The sequence below is a fragment of the Pectinophora gossypiella genome, chromosome 27 (genome assembly GCF_024362695.1).
Source record: "Pectinophora gossypiella chromosome 27, ilPecGoss1.1, whole genome shotgun sequence".
NCBI lineage: Eukaryota > Metazoa > Arthropoda > Insecta > Lepidoptera > Gelechiidae > Pectinophora > Pectinophora gossypiella.
Window position 1 is genome coordinate 5755251 of NC_065430.1, and position 17721 is coordinate 5772971.

The following is a 17721-nucleotide window of genomic DNA, read 5'->3' on the forward strand; positions in this document are numbered from 1 at the left end:
CTGGAAATCCGGGCCTTACGAGGATATAGAAGGTGTAGTGTATTCATATTGCTATCCTTGTCTTAGGCGTATACATCGTCTGAATACAGAGCAAGACGAACAAACAGTCAATGCAGAACGGTCTGCATGTACAGAGAGTTGGTCTGTTGGCGAGCCAAATCATGGCAGTATACAAAAAGTGTACAGTCATGAGCACTATCATATACCCACTTTAGAACCCTGTCGCACTATTTATATTTGACATTTAATAAGACTCATGGTTTAATTTGTGAATAAAGTTAATGTGACATGGTTTCAAAGTGTATACATATTAGTACTCGTGACCATACTCTATAGAAAGGTCAGAAAGGATTTTGTCAGAAAGAAGTTACCCAGTTGGGTTATAGATGTAAATTAACCGATTTAAAACGTTTTAAACCGAATGTCGCCGTTTTCAAACCCGAAAAAAATCGTTTTAAACTGTTCGAAACTCGCCTATAAAATGGGCAATTTTTGGTCACCTGACGTCATGTTTCGTTATAATTAGTTTATAGAATATCAATAGAAAGTACCCACGACGGACCAGCTAGAACTAAACACGCTAAGTATGTTATTATCAATAACAGTATATTACACATTCAAAAATTCTTTACACAGTTTTTAGGTACTCCGTTATATTCCTACCTCGGTAAAATCAAGAAAATGTAGTTATAATTAAGTAAAACAGTCATCAACAGCAGCCGTTTTAAACCGAAATAAATGGTTGATTTCGGTCTTAAACAGATCGGCGTCCGAAGGACGTAATATACGATCCCGACGATCCGATTACTCTAGCCATAGAGGCAGCCAAACAGCTCGCGACACCAACCACTTCAGGACCCCGATACCGACCCCGGCGTGGTCGACGAATTCAGCGCTTATCGCTATCGACCCGCCAGGGTCGATTAATTCTTTCAAATATTTTTCCTCTCAGACGACTGAGCCGAGGTTCGCGCCCAACTGGGCACCCTCAGGCCTGTTGTCTTAAACGTTGTACCGGGTGAGAGCCTTCAGCTTTCCCCACTTGTCCGGCCAAGTAGTTAATGCCATCTGCGGCAAATCTACAATAAGTCACGTCAAAAAAAAGGTCTTAAACGGTTTTAAACCGGCCTTACATCTATAAGTTGGGCTGAGAAAAGTCAATGATTCAACGGTCGATTATTTAAAATGCTATTTCAAGCAGATTAGTTACAAAAATTAAATGGTGGATAAACTCTGCTATATTAAGTTTTTTTTTTCCAATTTCGAATTACTAGCGAGCGGTCGCGCGACCACAGCGTATCAATAATTTAGCACCACAAAAAAAGGTTTTATGCATGGTATAGAAAACCAGGTATGCTCAAAAGTGACAGCTAACATTTCAAGGTTAGCCCAGCCGACGTCATCCCGCTCTGTATTGCCATTTCGTAAAAAATAAATTACCCACATCCAATGTTTTTATATTTCTTTCGCATAGAAATTTTGTACTCTTAGTAAAAGATTTACTTACAGTATTAATGATTTTTTATATAGGTATGTGACATGTAATAGTAATTAAATACATTAGTCAGTAGGTAATTCAGTTAATTTCCAATAAAAAAATTTACGTCCTTGGAATATTGGAGATACTAATTTCATGGTAACACTTACGTTTGAGCATACCTAGTTTTTTATACCATGGTTTTATCGATGTCAATAAAAAAAATCTACGCCAACACATAAGGGCCTATTACACCTATCTGTCCGACAAGGTAATGCGTCAAGGTCACGAGTGGTTGCCATGGTTACCCCCCACCAACTCCCGTTTCCCGATCAGCAGGGCTAAAAAGCGCAAATTATCGATCGATGCAATAAATTTGGTTCAAATCGATAAGTTAGTTTTTTCCTCTAACATGCGTGCCAAGTGATTTTGTTCGTATTTTCACAGAACGACACGACTTATTCGAGTTCACATATTAGCACCAATCGACAAAACGACATAATTATATCGTCAGAATCGATAAAATTACCGTTACAAAATTTTATCACGTCGCGCATGTTAGCCTTACATCAGTTTTTTTTTTTCAATAAAAAATCTGCACGTAATGTTTTTTTGCTTTCGATACTCTGTACGCACTCTCAACACCTGCTGATCGTGTAGTCTAATAGCAAACCGGCGGGTCGTAACCATGGTAACCAGGATCTCGAGCGAGTTGGTGGGGAGTAACCATGGTAACCACGATCTCGAGCGAGTTGGTGGGGAGTAACCATAGTAACCACGATTTGGAGCGAGTTGGTGGGGAGTAACCATAGTAACCACGATCTCGAGCGAGTTGGTGGGGAGTAACCATAGTAACCACGATCTCGAGCGAGTTGGTGGGGAGTGGGTAACCACCCGTGGGCTTGACGCGTAGCCTGTCGGACAGGTGTAATAAGCGCTTTAGCGAAAGGCGCGCGCTGGTCATCAACTCCTGGCGTCATGGATAGTCTCCGGTAATTTGACTTCGATTCCGTCGAGGCTTGCCGTGAGGGTTACTTGGCAACCAAGTCGGGAGGTGTTTGTGACGCCATATGCTAAGTCTAACATGTCTCGTTCTTCCTCACACTGGGCATTTGGTAAACTGAAACGAGAAAATACACATAACAATCATTTATTTATTTATTTATTTCAACTTCAATACACTATCATTACAGGTAGGACCTAATGCGATAGAATAGTAGCTACAAAGAATAATTACTCAAACATAAGTAACATACACTCACTCAGTACATAAAATACATAAAGTAACCCATCGGAATTCGCTCAGACTACAAACAAAGATACTTGTTATGTAAATTGGTCCGGCCCTTGCGCATCGCGAACAAACGTGGGCGCCGCCGCCGCTCCACGAGCCTATCCGGCACACACAGCCTCATCTCAACTAACACCTCAGGGTGTGTAACGATTCCTCTAAATACTCTTATCAAGTATGAGGTTAATGCCAACCCTCTCCTCACCTCTAATTTGTTATACCCAACCATACCAAGTACAAACAGAACTCTACATCAAAGGGTAAAGGATCATAGAAAAAGAAATATAAATGTTTCATTGCGACCATGTGTTCGTACAAATTGTGGTGTTATAAAAAAAACAGAAGTAAGTATTATAGTATCAACATGGACCCGGTAAGGGCACTGCAACTGGTAGTCATCTCCAATAACACGTTTTTCATCGTCCGCTTAACTAACCTGACGATTTGACAGGTCCGGTTTTTTACAGACGCGACTGCCTGTCTGACCTTCCAACCCGCGAAGGGAAAACCAGCCCAATACAAATTAGGTCACATACCAACGAAAACGCATTTCTCGGGAATGTGGGTTTCCTCGCGATGTTTGTTTGTTAGTGATGGTTGCCTGGCAGAAATTGCTGTTTAGCAATAAGGCCGCTTATTGTGCTTATGTTTTTATTCGTATGTTTATGTCCTTTGTATATGTCGTAGTGCAATAAAGTATTATTGATTGATTGGTTGATTGTTTTCCTTCACCGCTGAGCACGTGATAATCATTTATGATCCAAACATGAATTCGAAAACAAATTCGATAATCTTTGGAAAGGCCTGTGCTGGATTCGAAACGCGAAACGCAATCTCATAAGTATGACGCAAGCGTTCTACCAACTGGCTACCACGGCTTAGAAAATACACACATATACAATTTTTATAGATAAATAATAGACAACTTCTTTTCTGTACAAAATAAACGTATCGGCGCTTGCAGCACGACACTTTTCGGCCAATGGTCTTGTAACCAAAGCCGCAATAAATTAAAAAAAAAATTGAAGCACGAAAATGCTACTTGACAACCATTGACAACCTAGTCCAAAGACCTTGTATAGAATAGACGGAGCATATTTAAGACGAAAGAAAAACATAGGTTTTGTCTTTCGCACTCATGTGAGCCGTCATAAGTTAAAAAGAGATAAATATACTATCGTCGTAACGTCTTTTGTACTCGTGTAGCGGGTTTGTTATAGAAACGTACCTATAGTATATGTTTTTGTATCAGAACCACTAGTGCCGTTCCATGTCTTTATCGACATTATTATTGGCTAAATATTTCATGTTAGTCCAAGATCTAAAAAAATATACATTACAAATTGAATGATTAATTAAATACAGAAATAACGACCTAGTATCCATACCTGGGTGGGTAGAACCACAAGTAAATTAGTTAAAACGATACCTATTTGTACCCTGATAGAAAGATACCTAAGAAGAACCGTACGTTGCGGTGACAGATTCAGAACCACTTATTCAACGTAATTATCATGGACAAACTTGTTAAAGGTCAATTTATCATTTTTGAATCTATGTCATTTCGCAAGGTGTTATGGCCGAGTAGGACGAGGACGGTCCATCTAGTCCACATATACTATAGTATCATTTTAATACGACATTGCGGCCACCCTTTGGTTGCTATAAATCACATACCTACCCTTTTATAAAAATTAAATACACGTTTTTCATTGACTTGACCGGAAATCGAATCGGCTCTCGATACAAGAAGTAGACGATCTTCTAGTATATTTCGGGGATTATCTCAATGCGATTAAAGAATAAAAGCAAATACTTCTTTATAAGATTTTTATTCAATATAGTTAGAATACAATGACTACGAAGCACTGAACAATTCCGACTTTTGGTGATAAAAAAAAATATTTCCTCTTGTTCACTTTCTTTAGAAGTGTATAGTGTCGGCTCTGGTCGTTATAACTTTACCTGCAAGAATGGCACATATTAACGTGGAGCACACAAATACACAAGCATTGCATGTTTACACATTGCACATAGAAGGAATAATCACAGGTAATTACAAAAATAGTTATTCATACTAATTATTTATAGAAGGAATAATCACAGGTAATTACCAAAATAGTTATTCATACTAATTATTTTGTGCAATAGAGAATATTTGTATTATATTGAAATATTTTTTCCATGCTAATGTAGAATACAAAAACGAAATAGCTGCAAATTTATCTATAAACTTATAACTAAACTTAAACTCACCTTATGTGAGATATGTGAGTGAATATTGTTGGTACTGCATCTCTATGTAATATTTTTGTTTGGTATCCTGCTCGATAGAAAGCAAGATACATCGAAATGTAATTAGCACAGGCTTAAATAAGGAGAAGGCGTCCTTCAGAAGAGAGAATTATCTCGTTTCATGGTCTGAATCTAATTGTTTCTTAATTTCTTGTTTCGTAAATTAGGATATTTAGGAAATCTGGAAAATACAATATCTTTATGTAATCTTCATCCAAATCGGAAACAGGTCGAAAAATAAATTAAACGTGAATAGAATAACGCAACATGTAGATGTTACATTCAAACATAATATTATGTTATCGATATCAAAGGACAACACTACTTATAATACTTTGGGTACATGATCTGTCAAAGCTGATTAACGTAAAATGTGAAATCAATTATTTGTACAAATGTGACGGCTTTGCTGAAAATATGCGTCTGCATCGTGTTTAGGGCTCAATAAACTTTACAAAAACCAGACCAGGTAATGTATTTCTTGCACACAAACATGTATTATGTGGTCGATAACTTACCCATGGTGAGACATTGTTTGATCGTTCTCCATTATAACACCCATTCTTCTCTCACAACCAATAGCTACGCAAGCCATGGTTCATAATGAATAACTATTTCACAGATTTTTTATATAAAAAGTTAAAATAACGTCCCAAAACACCAAAAAACTAACGGCAGGTTTGGTATCCAGCTGACTACCACAACATCTCAAAACGGTAAACACTGACGTTCTAGACAGCGGTGTTTGTCTATGTTTGTTTCTTTTTTCCACAGAGATTGTTGCCATAGGGAAGAAAGAGAGCTGTGATAGTTTGATCGTCACTCTAAAATATTATCCGTCTATTCTATACAACGTCTTTGACCTAGTCAAATGAGATACTTTTTTAAAATTTGAATTGGAATTCGTAAATAAATTGATTTGATTTGACTTAAACGGTACGAAACTTTAGGACTTTTTCGAAATACGTGAATTGGTAATACATCTGAATATTCTACTTGTCAACCTAGTCAAATGAGATACTATTTACGAAACGTTACAACGAAAGATTTCCTTGCAGTTTGTATGGAAATACTGTCCTGTGACGTCATCAATAGAAGCGGTCAAACGTCGTACTCGTTGTTATTTAAATCACAAATAAAATTCGAAAATAAATCGAAATGTAAAGTAAGATTGATTTTTGATCATCTTAGGCTGTCTTCTATTTCTAGAATAGCATTTTTTAATTCATTTTTGACCCGGTCAAATACCCTATTATATCGAGGGCTTTGACCAATAGCCGTGCGATGTCTGTCTACGTAAATAGCGTTCGCTGCGTCTATTGGGCGGCGCGGTCTTTTCTTCTATCGTTATGAGCCCCAAAGGCCCAAAGGCCGCTGACATGGCTCATGTAACAACTACTAACTTACTTTATTTCAGTGAGTTTTAACCGGGATCAACAGCTTGACGTGCAGCTTCCGAAGCACGGATCATCTAACTTTCGGACAATCAGGTGATCAGCCTGTAATGTCCTAACCAAACTAGGGATCACAAAGTCATGTTTGGGATTCGAACCCGGTACCCGGTACCCGGAACCCGGTACCCGGTACTGGGTTCCACGATTGCATATTTCTTTAAAGTAAGAAGAAAAAAAGGAGAAGTTCAGTAAGATCTACTCTGAACCGAAAAACGACACACTAAACATTACACACTCACTACTCTGAACATAACATAATTAAATTTTGTAATAAGTATAATTTTCAATAATATTCTTTTCAATGTACCATTTCCTTATTTTTTTTAATTTTTTTTTATATTTGTATGCCTGCATGCAGGCCAAACACATCACAACATTGTTATGTAAATTATTTTACCACCTTTTTGTATGTTGTGTTCTCGCAAATAAATTGATTTGATTTGAACTGGTGTGCACGTATGAAACGATTGATGAATGTGAAGCAAGAGAAGTGTGTCAGGATCGAAGCATATGGAATTAAATAGTCTCTGCTTACCGTGGTGGGAAATAGGCGTGAGTTTAAGTATGTATATATGATAGTTTCTTAATATTTTTTTGATGATAAATAAACTTACTTGTTGTAAACATCTTCTTGTAATATAACATGACAAGTGGAACACGTAAGTGTGCCCTCACACGCGCCAAACCCCTCAATATTCAGGTCATTGTTTACTACCACGTCGAGCAGTGTGTCTCCAACTTTACCCTCCGTCTCTATTCTCTCTCCGTCATTACGGACGAATGTTACTTTTACTCTAAAAAAAAATTTAAGTGAGAAAAATACAATTACAATTTAATAATATTAAAAAAATAAATATGTATATATTTAAATATTTTTATTAAATAAGTTATTAAATTATTTTTAAATAAACCATAATAAATAAAGGATTCTACCATAATATATATATAATAATAATAATTCATTCATTATATTTTTTTATAAAATTAACTTATATAGGGTATAAAATTAAATTATGTATGGGACAAAAAACATTTTCATCAATTATTATTAACTATTTTATCTTTTTAAATAGGTACTTATATAACAAGACAAAGATAAAACCATTTAAATTGTCAACTCATGATCAGATTTACAAATTTAAAAATAAGAATACCCACTAAAACTATAAGTTTAAGATTACTTTTGATTCTTACTTACTAGTACAGTTATTAGTGGGGACTTAGATAAGAGATAATTTCATATCTTAAAAATATAAATAGAAAATATGTATATATGATACATATTTGTAGAAATAAGGATCAAAAATGCACATCACTTATTTACATTGCCAAGGGCACACTAATCAGATTGCAGAGCTAACGGAGGATGTTATCATGTAACGAACCAAATCAAGGTCACAGTTTCGGTAATAATGTCAAAAGTTGCCTTCGATCCCATAGAAGGTCACTTAGAAACTTCTTCGAAATTAACGATTTTCTGACTTACTTCTCTTCTTTCAACGCCAATTTGCTGGTGGAAAACGGCACCATAGTCCTGCGATTACTGAAACTAGCGCCCAAACCATTGGGTTTCAGTAAAAACTGCGCTGATCTTGTGAAAGTTCTTAAACAGTTTCTGTAGAACATTTTCGCGTTTATTCTTCGCAATAAACCCAAAGTCACTGTTCTAAAAGTAACAAAATATATTCCTCCTTCTAAGAAATAATTCAATAGCGTCCCCTAAGCGATATTTATGGAAATATTATAATGATTTCGTCCCGAATTGTTGAACTTGAAATCATTTGCAATTTGAGGTTATGTTCCGTTTCTCGTAAAAGTGACACGTCATTATATAAACAATAAATGTATTTTCACTACTATAATAACGATTGTCTAGCCATATTTATTTTATAATACAAAAGTATTTTTTATTACTGAGTTTTTAAATAAAGAATACATTTCATATAAATTCATAAAATTTAAGGATTTCATGGATAACGTGAGTGAGCAGGAACGTATTGACATTGACACTTCAATCATTGCGTTTAAATACTGATTCAATTTTAAATTTTCTAGGAAAAAAATTAACATTTTTGAAACTTAAAATTCTCTCAGAACATGTTACATAAAGTAACTTGATTGAAGCGAAGTCACCATTCATCAGTTCATGATTTACCATTTAGCAAGCAATAGCAATTATCATGATGGTGGCACGATGTAACTTAACTAAACGCAAATCAAGGCGAGTCGAAAATTCCGGAACGAAAACTAAAATGTCAAACAAAGAAATTGTAAAATTGTGAATTTGCGTCTTTTACACGATTTTCCGTGTATTTCCTCCATCCAATTATAGTTTTTCTGTCTAAAAGGGATCTGGCATCCTACGTAACCATGTCTGAGAGACTAAGGAGTACGAATCAGTACTCTAACGAGGAGATAATCGATGACCTCACAAAGGATTTGAAGAATTCCTTAGCCACAGAAGATCATACCGAAGCCTTCGTCATTGACCCGGAGTCGAAGGCAGAAGACTTTCCTTCGTGCTCGGGAGATGCCCCTCAACAGCCAAAAACCACAGGTGGGTTCATTAAAAATTGCATTGTAATTACTTCAGGTTAGACCGTGCCCCGTAGGTTTTCCTAAGTTTTGGAAATTTTATGTGCAGATTTTAGGTTGAATTCTTTTTCAATTTACCACAAACTCTATTCAGCTTCATTCAGATGATTTGTTTTTAAATTATAGTTTTCTTAAAACAAAATCTAGTTTTTTAATTGTTTTTTTATAACATAGTCTTGGTTTTCACATTTTTTTCACAATAACTCTGTGGTGTAGTGGTTTGAGCGTTGGGCTCACGATCCAGAACTCCCGGGTTCAAATCCCGGTGTGGACACATCACGAAAATCACTTCGTGATCCCTAGTTTGGTTATAGGACATTACAGGCTGATTACCTGATTGTCCGAAAGAAAGATGGCTCAATAGTAACCCTGACTCCAGGATTGATGGGGTTGGTAATCCACCTCACAACCCATATAATAGAAGAAGAGGTTTTCACAATAAACTTTTTGTCTTCACTCTCACATGATATCTTTATTTATAGTTTCTCCAAGAAGAATATAGGGTAAAAAGTGAGCCTCAGCGGCACAGCAAACTCGCGGCGCGGCGCAAATTATGTCGAGGGTTTCGACCAATGGCCGTACGACGTTTATTTGTGTAGATAGCATTTGCTGCGTCTATTAGCCAAAGCCGTCGATATAAATCGCGCCGCGTGCGGTGTAGTTGCTGTGCCGCGGGGGCAAGTTGAGTGGTTACTAATAAATAAAAATGCTAACTTAATTACTTTTTACAGACATTCCAGCAAAAGACACAAATTTGGACGATGATTGTGAAGACCGTGATAAGGCTGAGAGTGATTCAGATTCCATAGACGAAGTATCACTCAAGGTAAAAACATTTATTTTTTTATTTAGGTTATGGCAATGGATAGCTTAATGTTACAACCGAGTATCAAAGTGATTGGAGAACAAACAGAAAAAAAAAATACAGATTGAGAGATCTAAAACCGTAGTAGGCAGATAGTATTAGGCAGAAAGTGTTATTCGCTCTCATTGGGTAATTTCCCTTAGCAAAGAAGAATCTGGCAGAGCACTACCACTAGCATGTATTATCTGGTTAGTCAACCAATCTGGGTACTGGTGGCTCTGACAAGATCTCTAGATGATATAGACTAAAGGGTCTAAAAAAAAAAACAAAAAAACAAGCATCAAAACAAGTACTGAAGACTAGGCAGCATGGTCTTATGATCTTAGCCTGACCCACAAATGGGCAAAATGAAAAAAAAAAAGCAAAGCAAAAGAAAAAAAACAAAGCAAAGGTATGTGAAAGCACCTATGAGGCTGGCATGATCATTCAGTGTTTATTTATTTATTTCATCTTACACAGACATATTATCTCCCAATACAATAATATTCAAACTTCAATAAACAAAAACAAAAAATAAAACTGGCTTAAGTCAATGTGTTCAAAGCCTCATCAAAAATTAGAAAAACAAAAAGAAAGTTACCTTATAGTGAAAACCTTCTAAAGACCTTTTTGTTCTTTTTTTTTAAATCTAATTTTTATCGAGGCTTGACCACTCTTGGTGGTTATGCCAGCCTCATAGCTTAGTGTGGCCTATTTGTAAAATCACATTCTGATGATTTTATACAGTAGATTTTTTTTTTTTATTTATTTTATTTATTTACATTTCACGACTTTACAGTGCAGAGGCGCCAATGCGCCGTGAAACTTTAAATATAAACAATAATATAATTAAGCATTATGAAAATTAGGTGTAAACAATATAAAAACATATTTAATTTTCACACATCATTCATCTTCTCGCAGAACCTCAGACACTCGCGACACACATACGTCCACTCACTCACAAACAGATCACACTCTGGTGCTGATGCAAGGAGTGCATTAAGCATGTGCACGGCACGGAGGAGTGGCGAGTGTGTGCGCGCCACAGTTCGCGCCACAGTTCGCGCCGCAGACATGGCCAGCAGCTGAAAAAAAAATTGTGAAATTTTTATATTGTTTTTATTTGTCTAAGAACAAGTTTCACTTGCAGGATGCAGAAGTCGACCTGACCGATGACCAGAAGGCGGAGAGGAAGATCATTGCTGAGGAGTTGAAGACAGTTGGCAACGACGCGTTCAAATTTGGAGACTATGAAAGGAGTATAGAGAAATATACAGAAGGTACTTTGTTGTAAACTACATTATGTACCCACTTTAGAGCCCTGTCGCACTCGCACTATCATATTTGACATTTCCACACCTTAAGATCTTATTCAGAAGGCGCGATTTACTCGCGTTTTCATACCACAGAGTAATTTGATTACTTTATAGATTCCTGCATGCTTGGAGATGTGCATCTGTATCGTTATGATGTTAAGTACTCTGTGGTATATAATCAACAATACCTAATACATAATAAATGTGAAGGAAGCAAGAGAAGGGTGTGAGGATCGAAGCAAATAGAATTCCGTAATCTCTGTATTAGCACGCATAATCAAAGATGACCAACTCAGTATTAACGTATAATAAAGAGTAAAAGATCACAAAATTATATATAATATATACAACATAAATAGCCTATATACGTCCCACTGCTGGGCACAGGCCTCCCCTCAATAAAATAAGACCTTATTCAGAAGGCGCGATTTACTCGCGTTTTCATACCACAGAGTAATTTGATTACATTATAGATTCCTGCATGCTTGGAGATGTGCATCTGTATCCGTACGATGTTAAGTACTCTGTGGTATGACAACGCGCGTAAAACGCCTTATCTGGACAGGCTCTAAAACACCTGCTTATGGTCGAACGTCCGATCGCAAGTAGAACGAAATTGGGAAAAAAAATTGACATTTGGCTTTTAATTAAAACACATAATAACGGGTTCTTACCGCGTTTAAATGGGGATATGAGACTCCCGATATTTCGACACTGTTGCAAGTGCCATGAACCCGCGGTAAGAACCCGTTATTATGTGTTTTAATTATGATAATAACCGCGTAAACTTAAAACAATGTATTTGGCTTTTAACACCCTGTTTCTCGCAAAGTAATGAATTAACTTGTTGCACTTATGAACTCCTAGTAACATGTTATTTCTCTAATAGACTTCTTCTATCGTGTGGGTTGTGAAATGGATTACCAACCCCATCAAGCCTGGTGTCAGGGTTACTATTGAACCGCCAAAGGTCCCTGACATGGCTCATGTGTAGACTACTAACTTGCATCAGTAAGTAGTAACCGGGACCAACGGCTTAACGTGCCTTCCGGAGCACGGATCATCTTACTTTCGGACAATCAGGTGATCAGCCTGTGATCACAAAGTGATTTTTGTGATATGTCCCCTCTGGGATTCGAGGCTGGGGCCTCCGGATCGTGAGTTCAACGCTCAACCACAGACGAAAAACACCTACAAAAACAAATTTTATAATTATGACAACTTCTTCTCTTCTATCGTGTGGGTTGTGAGTTGGAGTACCAACCTCATCAACCCTGGTGTCAGGGTTACTATTGAGCCGCCAAAGGCCCCTGACATGGCTCATGTAACGATTGCTTACTTACATAAGTAAGTAGTAACCGGAACCAACGGCTTAACGTGCCTTCCGAAGCACGGATCATCTTACTTTTTGGACAATCAGGTGATCAGCCTGTAATGTCCTAACCAAACAACACAACACAACAACAACAACAACTAATGGTTCGTAATTTCACCACTGTTTACAAATAATTCGCTGGGCTCAGTGACTGCACTTTTGTTCTTTAATTGGATGTGTGTTTATGGGCTAAAAATGATGTTTTTCAGGTCTAAGGATCTGCCCGCTACAATTTAGTCAGCAACGGTCAGTGTTATATTGCAACCGGAGCGCTGCCAAGATGAAACTCGAGAAGTATGCAGCGGCTGTCAAAGATTGTACCAAAGCCATTGAGCTGGATGACAAATATCTGAAGGCGTACATCAGGTAAAAAAATATATATTTATTTATTATTTCAAAAATCAAGCGGAGGCCTTTGCCTAGCAGTGGGATCGAATAGGCTGTAACTACCTTCTTATAAGTTTTAAATTTACCTTCTATTTTATGTTTTTCTAGTAAGTGAGATAGACATAGTTTTTAATATAAGTACCTCCCTATATTTTTTATTAATTAATTAATTAAGCTGGTTTGTGATTGGCCAAGACTTTTGAGATTTTTTTGTATAAATACAGCGACACTTCTTAGATAAAACATTAATATTCCACCGCTCAACTACTGCGTTTCTCTTCACATAACACGCACCGAAGCAACCGCGTCACAAGGCTAATTTTTTTTTTTTGTTTTGGTTTTCCCCGAAGGGTAAGGCAAAGGGAACTATGCCCATACAGCCATGTCTGACGTATTTTTTTTCTTGATGATTAATGAAATGATGAAAGGTGATGATGATGAAACCTAAGCCCCCACCTTCGGAGTAGACTCCTACTCCGAACCCCAAACGAATTAACTCAAAAGTCCGCATAAACTTTTGAGTTATGAAGCGGCTTCCCGGCACGAAGCGAAAATAGGCAGATACACTTTGTTCATTGAATACTCCAATATAATAACACTCGCGAATGTCTTCCGACTAACTTAATGCGATCATTAACCACAAAACACCACTTCGTATTAATTATTTAGATTACTCAATGAAGGAAGCAACTGTCCCGTTCCCGTTTCCCGCCGAAAAGCCTCACAAGGCTAAATAAGATAAGATTAATTGTTTCGTTGCCTTTAACTAAACCTCATATTATGTTTACATATTCATATGATGATTGCACAAAAAGTTGCCTCAAGATATTGGCAACACCAAACACGCGCATGCGCGGAACAATAGGAAATAAAAATATAGAGCCATGTTAGATAGGGTTCATGGACAATTTATCACGATGTGGTATTTTGATGGAACGACATGACTTTTTGGTCGGCCATCACGGCGAACTTGCGTAAGGTGATAAAATTTTGACACGGTCATTTTATCGATTCTGACTTCTTCTTCTATCGTGTGGGTTGAGAGGTGAATGACCAACATTAACCTTGGCATCAGGGTTATTATCGAGCCGCCAAAGGCCCCTATTGTGACTCAAGTAACGACTACGTACTTACATCAGTAAGTAGTAACCGGGACCAACGGCTTAACGTGCCTTCAATCAATCAGGTGATCAGCCTGCAATGTCCTAACCAAACTAGGGATCACAAAGTGATTTTTGTAATATGTCCCCACCGGGATTCGAACTAGGGACCTCCGGATCGTGAGAACGCTCAACCACGATTCGGACGATAGAATGATGATACTGTTTATGTTTTATTATATTTATTCAATGCATCTTTTTTTTTTTATGATCAACGCAGGTTTTTTTTTTGCCATACGCAATAATAGTAATGCGTCTTTTACAGGCGGGCCCAATCGTACGAAGCGACAGACAAACTGGACGAAAGCTTAGCAGACTTCAAAAAGATATTAGAACTGGACCCGTCACATAAGGAGGCGCAGAAAGCACTCGTGCGCTTGCCGCCAATGATCGAAGAGAAAAACGAAAAATTAAAAACAGAAATGTTAGGCAAACTCAAAGACCTAGGCAACATGATTCTCAAACCTTTCGGGCTGTCCACGGAGAACTTCCAGCTAGAACAAGACCCGAACACAAAGGGATATAAGATTAATTTCAAGCAATAATTGTTTTTATACATGTTGTAATAAAATAATGGTGCTAATTCCTGTAAACACCATCTACTTTTATTTTAAGTTATATCTGTCTTTTTCTCATCCACCGAAAAGAAAAGGGACGGGTAATCGACAAGCATAAAATTTATGGAACACATGTCAATTTTTTTTTTTTTAATTTTTTTTTTTGTTGATGGTGAATGTCGGTGTACGGTCAATTGTAAAAAAAAGTATTAAGTACTGTACTTATTTTTTAATAATAATAATAATAATAAGCACATATCTAAAACAACCCTATTTTGCATTGGCTAATAATCCGACAGAATTATGTTGACAGCACGCGACAAACAGTTTACATACCAGCGAGATACCATTTTGATTCGCCCGGGTTATTCATTCATTTACTCATTCTTCCTAAATTTAAGAGCTGTCAATCATCCGTCCGTGTCCTTTTCGGCGAGTAAGAAAATTACAGGTAATAACTTAAAGTAAAATTAGGAGGTGTCTGCAGGAATCTGGGCCAATGTATGCTCAATCCAATGAAAAGCCGCCATTGCTAGCCCTTTGATGACGTGTTACACGAGTGTTACCATTTAATGGTATCTCCAACATTCCAAGGAATTTAATTTTATTATTGAAAATTAAGCGATTTACAGACTAACGCACTCAAGGGTGTTGGGACCCTAGAAAATGAGAAGTATTTATAATATTTTTTATTGTTTGTAGGTTCTCGAGACCTTCAAATAGTGGAAAATAGGTGTAGAGCTCATTTAAGTAAATTTATCTATGACAAAAATAATAATTTCGATCGCCGAATGGCATGGCTATCCTTACGCCATCTATTGTCGCCGAGCGAGGCCAACACCCTTTATTACTATCACTTGACACATAATATAGAAATCATAATCAAATGATTTATTTTTTACAAAATGGCGTCTGAGGGTGAGATGACGTCAGCGCGGCTAACCTTGAAATGTTAGCTGTCACTTGAGCATACCTTGTTTTATTATGCCATGTTTTATAGTCGAAAATATATGTGTATGTATGTTAATTGGTTGTTTTACTTTGTTACCTAAGGAAAATATTAATAAAAAATGTGTGTAATGACTTCCCTTTTATTGCCTCTAAAGAATAATAGGTATTTCATTACTATAGGATCACGTCTGTGCCCCCGAACGGGGTAAGCAGAGGTGTATGTATGTACAACAAAGACCTTGTATAGAATAGACGGATAATATTTTAGAGTGACGATCAAACTATCACAGCTCTCTTTCTTCCCTATGGCAACAATCTCTGTGGAAAAAAGAAACAAACATAGACAAACACCGCTGTCTAGAACGTCAGTGTTTACCGTTTTGAGATGTTGTGGTAGTCAGCTGGATACCAAACCTGCCGTTAGTTTTTTGGTGTTTTGGGACATTATTTTAACTTTTTATATAAACAATCTGTGAAATAGTTATTCATTATGAACCATGGCTTGCGTAGCTATTGGTTGTGAGAGTAGAATGGGTGTTATAATGGAGAACGATCAAACAATGTCTCACCATGGGTAAGTTATCGACCACATAATACATGTTTGTGTGCAAGAAATACATTACCTGGTCTGGTTTTTGTAAAGTTTATTGAGCCCTAAACACGATGCAGACGCATATTTTCAGCAAAGCCGTCACATTTGTACAAATAATTGATTTCACATTTTACGTTAATCAGCTTTGACAGATCATGTACCCAAAGTATTATAAGTAGTGTTGTCCTTTGATATCGATAACATAATATTATGTTTGAATGTAACATCTACATGTTGCGTTATTCTATTCACGTTTAATTTATTTTTCGACCTGTTTCCGATTTGGATGAAGATTACATAAAGATATTGTATTTTCCAGATTTCCTAAATATCCTAATTTACGAAACAAGAAATTAAGAAACAATTAGATTCAGACCATGAAACGATATAATTCTCTCTTCTGAAGGACGCCTTCTCCTTATTTAAGCCTGTGCTAATTACATTTCGATGTATCTTGCTTTCTATCGAGCAGGATACCAAACAAAAATATTACATAGAGATGCAGTACCAACAATATTCACTCACATATCTCACATAAGGTGAGTTTAAGTTTAGTTATAAGTTTATAGATTTTGCAGCTATTTCGTTTTTGTATTCTACATTAGCATGGAAAAAATATTTCAATACAATACAAATATTCTCTATTGCACAAAATAATTAGTATGAATAACTATTTTGGTAATTACCTGTGATTATTCCTTCTATAAATAATTAGTATGAATAACTATTTTTGTAATTACCTGTGATTATTCCTTCTATGTGCAATGTGTAAACATGCAATGCTTGTGTATTTGTGTGCTCCACGTTAATATGTGCCATTCTTGCAGGTAAAGTTATAACGACCAGAGCCGACACTATACACTTCTAAAGAAAGTGAACAAGAGGAAATATTTTTTTTTATCACCAAAAGTCGGAATTGTTCAGTGCTTCGTAGTCATTGTATTCTAACTATATTGAATAAAAATCTTATAAAGAAGTATTTGCTTTTATTCTTTAATCGCATTGAGATAATCCCCGAAATATACTAGAAGGTCGTCTACTTCTTGTATCGAGAGCCGATTCGATTTCCGATCAAGTCAATGAAAAACGTGTATTTAATTTTTATAAAAGGGTAGGTATGTGATTTATAGCAACCAAAGGGTGGCCGCAATGTCGTATTAAAATGATACTATAGTATATGTGGACTAGATGGACCGTCCTCGACCTCCTCGGCCATAACACCTTGCGAAATGACATAGATTCAAAAATGATAAATTGACCTTTAACAAGTTTGTCCATGATAATTACGTTGAATAAGTGGTTCTGAATCTGTCACCGCAACGTACGGTTCTTCTTAGGTATCTTTCTATCAGGGTACAAATAGGTATCGTTTTAACTAATTTACTTGTGGTTCTACCCATCCAGGTATGGATACTAGGTCGTTA

At 36.7% G+C, this 17721-nt stretch overlaps 3 protein-coding genes and 1 long non-coding RNA gene across 4 annotated transcripts in view; 2 read left to right on the forward strand and 2 right to left on the reverse strand.

The window, feature by feature from the left end:
• The window catches only part of LOC126378958 (uncharacterized), a 170779-nt gene that overhangs the window by 124949 nt on the left and 28109 nt on the right, over positions 1-17721 (reverse strand). The window lies entirely within an intron of this gene.
• The window catches only part of LOC126379042 (uncharacterized), a 106811-nt gene that overhangs the window by 41069 nt on the left and 48021 nt on the right, over positions 1-17721 (forward strand). The window lies entirely within an intron of this gene.
• Positions 1830-8310, reverse strand: LOC126379004 (adrenodoxin). The gene is made up of 3 exons (XM_050027579.1): positions 8004-8310; positions 7132-7311; positions 1830-2597 (listed from the first exon to the last, which is right to left on the reverse strand). Exons 1-3 carry the CDS (start codon positions 8141-8143, stop codon positions 2441-2443), a joined length of 477 nt encoding a protein of 158 aa, XP_049883536.1. The 5' UTR covers positions 8144-8310; the 3' UTR covers positions 1830-2440.
• On the forward strand, positions 8751-14799 carry LOC126378969 (tetratricopeptide repeat protein 1). Its single transcript, XM_050027523.1, has 5 exons — positions 8751-9074; positions 9844-9938; positions 11110-11239; positions 12860-13016; positions 14463-14799. The coding sequence occupies exons 1-5, from the start codon at positions 8888-8890 to the stop codon at positions 14740-14742; spliced, it is 849 nt and encodes a 282-aa protein (XP_049883480.1). The 5' UTR covers positions 8751-8887; the 3' UTR covers positions 14743-14799.